The sequence below is a fragment of the Mus pahari genome, chromosome 20 (genome assembly GCF_900095145.1).
Source record: "Mus pahari chromosome 20, PAHARI_EIJ_v1.1, whole genome shotgun sequence".
NCBI classification, from domain to species: Eukaryota; Metazoa; Chordata; class Mammalia; order Rodentia; family Muridae; genus Mus; species Mus pahari.
In genome coordinates, this window is record NC_034609.1 from 33,302,892 (window position 1) to 33,313,790 (window position 10,899).

Sequence of the window (10,899 nt, forward strand, 5' to 3'; positions counted from 1 at the left end):
CACTATAGCCTTACCACAAGGCAAGAGCCCTATTTTCAACGATATGATCCGCCCCGCCCCACCTCCGCCCCCTAAGCTTTCACTGGAGTGGTCCAGCAGACTGACTGGTCTCCTTTCACAACTTTGCTCTGCTCGGGTGCCTGAGGGAGCTTAGAAATCAAGTATGGGAAATCACAGTTGTGCTTGTAGGGGAGGTACAAAGGAGGTTCCAGCTCTCCTTAGAGCGTCCCGGACCACAGGTATTCTGGAACATCTCGGTAATTTCTGTGTTGTTCCTGGCTGTCTTTGTAGTGCCTCTGTTCTCGGTAGGCCCGCAGGGCCAGCACCACGCTGGCTGTGTATAAAATCACTAGAAGACAAGCGAAGGTAGCTGCTGCCCCATCGGTGCCCGCCAGCTGGCAGTTCATCCAGGTGAGGCCCTTGCGGGCGTAGACTCTTTCTCTGGTTTTGCAAGTGTCGGTGGAATTGATGCGCAACGCCGCGTACAGGTAAAAGCCAATGGCGACGCAGTAGCCCACCGCGGCCAGGAGGCTGAAGGCGGCCTCCAGCAGCAGCCATCTCCCGGACAGCTTCCTTAAACTCTTAGCTCCCTGCAGTAAAACGCCCATAGTGAGGACGCCCAGCCCCAGGGAGACAGCCACCCCGCCGTAGATCAGGGGCGACCGCAGGATCGTGTACTGCTGGTCCAGCTGCCGAACCTGCTCCAACTCGGTGCCCTCAAAAGGTGAGTAATAGTTATTCCCGAAGCCGCTGCCGCTGGCAAAGCTGGCGCTGAATCCGGCCAGGACGAAATAGGAAGCCACGATGCATATGAGAACCATGCCATTCAAAATCACCTCCATTATCTGCACCACACCTAGGGGAAGAGAGAGTCCGGTTTAAGGTTGGATCACTCACCTGGTCAAGGTAGGGGTTCCCCGGATCCTTAAATGATCTGATTCGGCATTGTCAACATTCTTGGTTTTGTCTCTTTCTTTCTTTCTTTTTTCTTAAAGATTTATTTATTTTATGTAGGTGAGTACACTGTAGCTGTCTTCATGAATACCAGACGAGGGCATCAGATCCCATCCGGCCATCCGGCTGTGAGCCACCATGTGGTTGCTAGGATTTGAACTCAGGACCTCTGGAAGAACAGTCAATGCACTTATCCCACTGAACCATCTCTCAGGGTTTTGTTTTTTAAAAACAAAACAAAACAAAAACCCTATGTCATTTAATAAAAGTCCCAGTGCTTGTGGTGGGACCCAGGGCGAGAATGGCAAGTACTCTACAGATGAGCAGAACAACCCTAGCCCAGGTGTTCTCTTTCCAAAACGAACTTTAAAATATCATTGCTGGCTGGGTGGGTGGAGTGTTGGCGCAGTGGTAAGCGCAATTACTTGGGTTGGGTTCCCAGCACCCATGTGACAGCTCTGAGGCCTACTTAATTCTGGTTCCAGGGGGTCCAGTGCTCTCTTCTGACCTCAGCAGGCACCAGATATACAAACAGTGCACACACAAAAAAACTCTCATATTCATAAAGTAAATATTCACATAGAAAAACCAATGCCAGGCTGGAGAGAAGGCTCAGCGGTTGAGAGCACTGACTGCTCTTCCAAAGGTCCTGAGTTCAATTCCCAGCAACCACATGGTGGCTCACAAGCACCCGTAATGAGATCTGATGCCCTCTTCTGGTGTGTCTGAAGACAGCTACAGTGTACTTACATAGAACAATAAATAAATCTTAAAAAGAAAAGAAAAGAAAATCAATGCCAATCTGAAAAACTTGGAAACATAAAAAATATATATATAGTCTTTGTAGCTCATGCTGACCTTGAACTCTCGATCCACCTGCCCCAGCCTCCAAAGTATTAGGATTACAAGCGTGCAACGCTGTAACTGCCTTAGAGTAGTTAAAATGGTTAAACGTGTGTGTACCATGTGGCTCCACAATTGTACCCTTAGGCATTAACCCTAAAGAAATAAAAAGCTACTTGGCAGTTTGAGGAGAGACTTGAGGAGGAGGCCTGTCTGGGCTACATACTGAGAGCCAGCTTCAAAATTTTAAAAAAGAAAGAGAGCTTTATGTCCACACAAAAACATGTTCTTGAGTATTGACAGTAGTAGCTTTATTTGTAAGAGCCAAATGCAGGGAGAACTTCTCTGTGACTGGGTCAGAGGAATGGACAGAAAGCGACCTGGGTGAGTTTCAATGTGATTATGAGTGAGAAAAAAGTTCTGGTCTCAAAAGGTTACATAATGCGTGACTCCATCTGTGGAGTGGTCTCAGTGGGACAGAGTTCTGGAGATGAGACACACAGATGGTGACCGGGGACAGGGCTACGTGGGATGAAAGAGGGTGAAGAGGGTGTGTGTGGCTTTAAAGAAGCAATAGGGGCGTCTGCTGGGATGGAGCGCTTCCAGGTTCCGTTGCAGGTATCACACGAATCTACCAATCACAAAACCGCACGGAATCCTGCACAGAGGAGTGCGTGCAGCAAATGGGATCTGTGCCAACTCGGAGATCGCCATTTTCCTGGATCTGAGATCCTTGTTTGAGACAACAGCTGCAGAAAGCTGCAGAAGGGCCCGAAAGATTGCGCGACGCTGCCCTTATGACTTTTTGTGAAATTTCAAATTTAAAGTTGGTGGGGAAAAAAACCCAAGACAAAACAAACCCAAAGACTAGAGAAATATAAACTGAAAATTTTCACTGATGTCCTCACACCCAAAGTACAGTTTTGCTGTGTGACCCTGATGGCTTCAGACTCTGACCCAGCCACCAGGACTCCAAGCAGTCTTGTAAGTTTCTAATATGCTCCTCCTGCTTCCTTTGTCTCTGTCTGTCTGTCTGTCTGTCTGTCTGTCTGTCTGTCTGCCTGTGTATGCCTGCTTGTGGTGTGCTGGTAGTACAGAGGACAGCGTCAGGTGTATTCCACCTTTCGTTTGAGGCGGTACTTCCCCCAAAAGGCTGGAATAGCTGCCTACCTACCAGTGAGTTCCAAGGACCCACCAGCGTCTGCCCCGCAACTCGCTAGCACTGGATGCAGGCACTCACCACCTAAATATAGCACATATACCATCAAGCATCTTGCTGGCTTCATTTACAATACGCCAACTCTATCTAGATCAGTCTGCAGCATGGCTACATCACTTATCATGAGACTTCCAGTTTTTGGTTGTATGGATGGACCAGTTTGCTCAACCAGGTTTCTACAAATCCATACTTGGGCTATTGTTCACTTGGAGAGAGTTTCTTAGAAGTCTGGAAGATCTGCAGATTGCACAAGGCAGTGAGAACAAACAGTTGGGTGGAGGCTGAACACCTCTTGTCGTCTCCCGACAGAAGCTTCAGGCTGCACTTCCAGAAGTTCGATTATCATCCTCAGATCCTCGGGGTACAGAGATGAGAGTTTTGAGAGACATAGAGGAATGCAAATAAACCCCCAATTCAAATACTGGATTCCAGTATCTGCTCTTTCCCTGTTTGCCAAAGTCCTTCTAAGCCTTAGATATTTTATCTGATGAATGAAGTTAAAGCCTCCAGACCCACTCTGCCTCCCTCCCCCACAGGCCTGTGGAAAGGATCAAATGGAAGAATCGAGAACAGTCAGCCCTCCCTAGCTGCAGTGTCTGCACCCGGAGAGTTCATTGAGGATTGAACTGCATCTGACCATGGAATAAAGACAGGCTTTTTCTTGGCAGTGTCTCCTAAACAATACAGTCTAGCAACTGTTTGCATAGCATTTATATTATGGTAGGAGTAAGTAATCCCGAGATAGAGGATACAGGAGGTTATGTTATACACAAATAGCATTCATGCCTTTTTATACGGAAGACCACAGCACTCTCAGATTTCTGCATTGGGAGGGATCCTGGGACCAATTCCTGTAGACACTAATACATGACTAAAATTTCTTGAAAATCATAAATGGATGGCAAGGCTTCCCAGAGAGTAGTATTTAAGAATAAATGTAAGTAAAATGTAAGAGTAGAATGTAATAAGAAATGGAGAGAACTTTGAAAGCGTGCTGTTTCCCAGAGATTAGCGCACAACTATCCGTTACACGAATGGTGCAGTTTTTATCATTGAGGCAGTCAAGGGACGGCAGCCAGTTCTACCCCCAGACCCAGCTAGCAGAGCCTGTCTTCTGCATGCCCACATGAATTCCTGAAAATCCAGGGGACACAACAGCGTGGGGATCAGAGAGCCGAGAAACTGTATCGCTCTAATTTAAAATTCAACATTAGATTCTAACTGCCCACTCTTCAACTGGGCTCTGTAAGTACAGCAAACGATGAACCAGCCCAGATGTTGTGGGGGAGGGGGGACGGCTATCTCCCACACTCCACATCTTTCCCAAGCCCGATTTTTCTTCCATCAGTATATAGAAACAGAAACACTGCACTGATACAAGAGGTGGGAAATAGGAGCCCATTCCTTCTGGTACACACAGCATGCATCTCTGGGCTGAAGTTGAAGAAATCTAGGTTTCTATGTCTTCTGCTCGGTCCAGTGACCCTGGGTTTGTTGAGGGAATGGCTGCAGGGCATTTTTCCGGGCACTAGCTAGCATGACTTGCCTTAGCGAAGCTACTCAAAGTGACAAATGTCTTTAAGCATGCTGCTAACACAAAAAGATGAACATCAGAGGGAAGGAAGAAAAAAAGTCAGACGTTGCGCTTTATTTCCAAGTTGGTGTGGGTGGGGTCCCCAGAAAGATGTCAGACACAAAGGTCTGTGGTAGCAGAAGCCTACTGGATCCTCAGCACCTTTCTGAGGGAAGCAGCTTTTTTTTTTTTCTTTTTCTTTTTCTTTTTCTTTTTTTCTTTTTTTTTGGTTGACCATATAGCACCCAGCTTACTTAACTATCCTGAGGAGAGAAAAAAAAAAAAAATCCAAGGCAAGGAAGTCAGTTTGATCTTTTTATTTTGTGAAAATAAAATGAGTATGTGCAGTCATAGTCTCTATAGAGTGAAAAAAAATTCCCCCACCCCCCTTTTCTCACAGTGTTCAAGAGAATTTCTAACCATGTACGACACGAGCATGCAGTTCTGTCCCTAAGGCTAAAGTCTTCTACATGAATCGATGGAGTTTAAGTGAATAAAGTATCATGAACATAAAGAAGAACTCTGTCTCCGAATTAAACTTTTTCTTTGGAATGCTTGGATTTGCATCAAGCAAAGAACATAGTCACTTGTACTGGAATATACTGTGATGGTTCCAAGCCATAATTCAACATGCAATCTAGTCCATGAAGTTGTCTGGCCCAAAGTAGCATTCTTCTGCTGGGAAAGGGACTTCACATTCTTTTCATTTGAGCAGATCCTGAACCAGCTGTGGGGTTGGATCCTCCATACAATGGCACATTTACGGGAGGTACAAATGCTTACTGAGCTCTCCTAGGGGCCAGTAGAATGGTTGCTTTGCAGCTCAGCAAGTTTAATCTGAGTCTCCTTTCCTTACCACACAAGTTTTTCTGGGGAAGTATTCCCCCAGAATCCATACAGTTAATGAGGTGTAGGGCTTGGATCCTCAGTGTGGAGCTGCCCTACACATCTGCTGAAGAGGGCTGAGTTTAGGATGGTTGAGACTGAGCTGTTTTCTGTCGATGTAGCTTTTCCAATGCAATTGTTTCTGCCCTGATCCTGAAGTATATTTTGCCTTGCTTCTGGGAGTCCCAGCCTCTACTAGTTCCTTCATTGTTGCTGATTATCTGGTTTGGAGACAGTTTTGTTTTGTTTTTGTTTGTTTTTTTTCTCGAGACAGGGTTTCTCTGTATAGCCCTGGCTGTCCTTGAACTCACTCTGTAGACCAGGTTGGCCTCGAACTCAGAAATCCGCCTGCCTCTGCCTCCCAAGTGCTGGGTGGAGACAGGGTCTTGCTATGCAGTCAGTCCATGCTAGCCTTGAACTCAAGATTCTCCTGCCTCAGCCTCAGTGCTAGAATTATAGGATTCCAAGTCTGTACCACCAAGCCCCGCTCCAGTGTTTGGGGTTTTGACATCCATCACGTATAAGTGGCAGAACATTCTAGAAGTCTAAAACTCAAGCATTTCTGTGGGCTTCTCCTTCAACTTCTTGACTTTTCGGTAACCCCTAAAGGCCAGGATGGCTCCCACGGCAAAGACCCCGATGGCCATGGCTGCAAAGACTCCTGCTCCTATGTCTCCCCCGTGGACACCACAGTTGAAGCCACTGTAACCTTTGCTCTGGTACAGGGCCTCCCTCTCCTTGCACACATCTGAGCTATAGGCGGCAGAGAGGTGTTGGAAGAAGAAGTACAAACCTGGGACATAGGCCCCAGCAATGAGCGCATCCATTAAGCCCTCGATCACCAGCCACAGCGGACAGTGCCACGGGACCCGCAGGGCACCCGCGAGGAGGGTAAGACAGGAGAAGGTCATGAGGGCTCCGCTGTAGGCCATGGCTGCAGTGACCGTGGGCAGCTTGAGCTGGTAGAACTGGACGTCCAACTGCTGGGCTCTCTCCCCGTCCGCACCGTCGAAGCCACTATAAGCCCCCCCGTACTGGTAGTAGTAAATCCCCCCCAGACTGGTGATGCCCGTGTAGCCCCCGGTGGAATTGTAAGAGACAGAACTGCAGGCCAAGATCAGCAAGTTCAGCAGAGCCTCCAGCATCTGGCAGCAGGCTGCAAGAAAAGGGCGTTACTGTTTGGAGATGCTGCCGTTGCTAGGAGACTCTTTCATCTCAAGGTTCATCCTTCCCAGGGAGCTCCGCCCACTGCTTCCTTTCTCTGCCCCAGTGGGCAGTGTAGGCTGCCCAGTTAGTGTTAGGTGGCAGCGGGGACCTATATGCTTTCTTCAAATCCTTTCGACTGAAAAGCATAACGTTCAAACAAGCCAATTGGGCATGGCTGTCAGTAAAGTGTTCACCCTGTAAGCACGAGAACCAGTTCCCAGCACCGACATAAAATAACAGGCACGGTGGCACACGATTGCTATCCTAGTACTTGGGAGGCAGAGGCAGGAGGGTCAGGGGTTCTTGGCTAGCCTTGACTACATAGTAAACTTGAGATTACCCTGGACTATACAAGATCCACCCTCCTCTTTAGATACACATTTTTTTTCCTACCTCAGTAAATCTAAATTTCAATTCTAAATATATTTTTATATGTCAGCAAATATAAATCTGCCATATAGATTTATTTCTAATTTTTATTATTTGTGTGTGTGAGTGTATGTGCATGTGTGTGAAAGTGTCCCCCCACCCAAAAAAAAAAACAAAAAAACCAACCCAGAAGGAACTGAGTTTCAGCCATTTCTGGGCCATGGTGCTGGTCCTCATTACAGAGTATCAAGCACTGTCAACCCCCAAGTCATCTCTCCAGCTCTGCTTCAGAACATTAAAAAAATGTAAAAAGCGTTTCAAGTAGTTTTACCATGTAGCACAGGCTAGCCTGAAACTCTTGATCCTTCTGTTCTGGGGTTACAGGTGCAAGCCATTATTCCTGGCACCGCAGTGAATTTACCAACTTCAGTGGGACAAAGGGACATTTAGGTTTCTCCAGCACATTGTGATGTGACTGACTGAGTGTGTGTGTGTGTGTGTGTGTGTGTGTGTGTGTGTGTGTGATTAGGGATGGGAAAATCAGGGCCTCACTTCCTGCCAGAGGACATTTCCTAGGGAAACAACAGAAGGCCTAGAGTCCCATGGGGTTCCTTCCTCCTCTGTTAGGCTTAGTAGGTCCACAAAAGAATAAGCAGGGCTATGTAGATCAATTGTCATCCTTAAAACAAAAGCACAAGGCTACAGGCCTTCCCCCACACTCATTCTTCCCAGGGCAGTCATCCAACTTCTGGCTCAGGCAAGCTCCCCCCACCCCATCCCTTTTCAAATTGACCCCAGCTCAGATCCAACTGGTACTATATCAGGGCATTAATTACTAAAAAGAAGAGATTGAGAATATAAATTAGAAAAAGCACCCACACAAGTTTCTTCTGTGACTCTCTCAGGAGAGCAGAAGCTAATGCACTGACATCATGGTCCCTGTCCTTCCCCTCTTGGCCAGGGACAATATGATGGATGGTGGTGACTGTCAACCTGAGCTGACAAGAACCTCGGAGGCTAGGAAAGTGAGTTTCTGAGGGTGTCTGTGACCTTTCCAGAGAGGTCAGAAGACTCCCCCTTCCCCACCTAATTCGGGCAGCGGGCAGCACCAACCCATATGCTAGATGGAAAAAAAAAAGGAAGGGAGGAACTCTACTGCAGAAAGTCTCCTCGTCCCTGTCCCTCCCCCGCCTCTGCTTCCCGGCCACCAGGAAGTGAACTGATGCCACAGACTTTCCATCTTCATGGCTAAAACCTCTGAGACCGTGACCCCCCCCATCTCCATTCCCTGGGGCTGTTTTGCTTAGTTATTATTATTATGTTTTAAACCACAGCACCATTTCTTGTTGTATGTATGCAGACAAAGCTACACAACACAGACGGGGGCAGGATCAAATTCCTCTTATGAAACTGTCCCTTTGAAATGCAAACCCAAAATACTCTCAACAACTACACGGGGGGGAGGAGGTTCTGAGCCAAAGACCAGCACTCTTGACTACACAAGTCCCAATTCCAAGCACTGGAGAGATCCACCATAGGTACTATCCCGGCTGCACCTGCATCCAGGTAAGTCTCAAGCCAATGAGAGACCCTGCCTCAAAACCCAAGGTGAACTGCACTTGTGGAATGATGCTGGAGTTGAGTTGCACACACTCATACACAAGGGGAGGGGGATAGGGAGTGGGGGTAAGGAGGGAGGGGGGAACAGTTTTAATTGGGAGGAAAAAATTTTTTTTTATTTTTTATTTTTTTTTTAATGTTTTTCGAGACAGGGTTTCTCTGTATAGCCCTGGCTGTCCTGGAATTCACTTTGTAGACCAGGCTGACCTCGAACTCAGAAATCCGCCTGCCTCTGCCTCCCAAGTGCTGGGATTAAAGGCGTGCGCCACCACGCCCGGCTGAAAATTTTTTTTAAAATTTTAGTTTAGTCTTTTGAGAAAGCATCTTTCTAGGCGCCTCTGAAACTTGTTAACTCTCCCATCTCTCAGCCTCTCCAAGTGCTAGAATTTCAAGTGTGTTCCCACCCGGCCTCCTTGTCTGTTGTTTTGCGACACGACGGTCTCACTATGCTGTCCATGGTTCATCTAAATCATGGACTCAAATGGCCGCCAATCTCAGACTCCTGTGTAGCCGAGCCGGCCGGGACTGCCGCTGTGTGCCTCCACGCCTGACCGAAAAAATAGACTTTCAGAGACCCTCAGCAATAATGGCCAGAAAGCTCTTAGTAAATACAAACCGCTGTGGTTTAAGGACTAAGCTTCCAGACCCCAGAGGGCAAAGGACAAGAGGGGTGGGGAGGGAGGAGTGTTCCATATGCAAATGAGCTGAGACTCAGGTCTTCTAATCCGGAACTAGCTCTCCACGGGGTCCCTCCACGCCCGCGAATAAACCGAACCCACCGCCACGCAGGCTAGGGGCGGGGTCAAGGGAAGCCTCAAGCCGGTGGTGATTGAAAGCACCTGCTGTCCATCTCGTCTTTAGTTCCAGTCCCAGAAGGCGTTTCAACCTGAGATGTCTTTCTGGCAAAGGTGGTTAGGGCCTGTGCCTTTCTGTTCGTCTCAGGATCTCATTGAACTTTTCTAGGGCTGAACCACAGTCCCCAGAGGGCTGCAGGGTGCCTTGTTTGCGGGGAGGGATGGGGGTGGGGTGGGAGAGATGACGTGGGTGGTTTCACCGACAAAGAAAAAGCCACAAAGGATCCACTCTAATGTGGACTCAAAAGCCATCAGCTGACCGACCGGCATCCAGGTTCATCTTTCCTGCTCTAGCCAGTCCTGATACACAGGGCGGCGTCTCTCCGAACAGTGCTCCTCTGTGCACTTGCCTGGGAGCTCTGAACTCCAGCCTTCTTCACACACACACCCCTGCCTCACCTCCTCTGTCCCACCCCTACACCCCCATCTCCAAGCTCTCCAATCAATCCCGGACTTCCATACCCAACCGCTAGGCTCAAAGCCAAAAAAGCCAGAAGCAATCAAACCTAAATATAGGTAGGAAGTACAGGCTCTGTCTTTTCCTCTTGGTAAATCAATCACAGAAAGAAAAAAGAGAAAGTCTAGAAAGAAACCTGTAGCCAGCCTCTGGCTTGTTCCTGTTCTTTACAGTAAGTACCAAGAGAAGAACGTTATGCCAGGAAACACTTCGATGCCTTAGGCTGGGGCTCCAAGTTTCAGTTCCAGGGCCTTTACTGAATGGCTGTGGGACCTGGGTAACTTGCTGGGCCTCTCTGGCAGAAGGGTAGGTAAAGCAGGTGCTGAAGATTCCCGTGCTCAGGTGGCGGAGAGGCCTTTCAGCAGAGTTCTTTGTAACCTTACCAAGACTCCCTCCTCCCTGTGACACAGCTTCTGCGGAGGGTCCGTGATCCCCCCCCCCCCCCCCAGGCTGGGATGTTTCCTTTCTTAGTCATGGGCAGCCTGCCTGCCAGGAGTTCACCCTGACAAACCAGAGTTTCCTCCTTGCTGGCAAGGCCAGGACCTGGGCTGAGCTGAGAACCTGGGAGGCCAGGCTGACTGGTAACTAAAGAACACTAAGCTGTGAGTTTTAAATGCTCAGTAAGTTGATTTTGTTTCGTTGTGTTTTGTTTAAGTTGAGACACAGTTTCCTACAGCACCAGCTGGCCTCGAACTCCTGACCCTCCTATACCCACTGAACACACGCCTGAGTTTTATTTCTTTTTAAATTTGGCTTGTCTATATGGCATGTGTGTGGAGGCCAGAGGACAACTTGGGGAAGCTGGTTCCCGCCTTTCACCAGGTAGGTCCCAAGGATTGAACTCAGGCCCTCAGGCTTGGCAGCAGGCACCCCTTAGCCATCACGCTGGTCCCTGGCTTTTGCTTTTTTTTTTTTTTTT

At 48.2% G+C, this 10,899-nt stretch overlaps 1 protein-coding gene across 2 annotated transcripts in view; it reads right to left on the reverse strand.

The window, feature by feature from the left end:
• Positions 1 to 113: 113 nt before the first annotated feature.
• The window catches only part of Marveld3 (MARVEL domain containing 3), a 14,378-nt gene continuing 3,592 nt past the window's right edge, over positions 114 to 10,899 (reverse strand). Inside the window, exon 3 of one of the 2 annotated variants that reach the window (XM_021220799.1) lies at positions 114 to 856. In XM_021220799.1, coding sequence (XP_021076458.1) covers positions 219 to 856 — 638 coding nt within the window. In that variant the 3' untranslated portion in view covers positions 114 to 218. Of the gene's footprint in view, positions 857 to 5,878; positions 6,631 to 10,899 lie in introns of those variants that run through there. The other variant, XM_021220800.2, reaches the window with a different exon arrangement.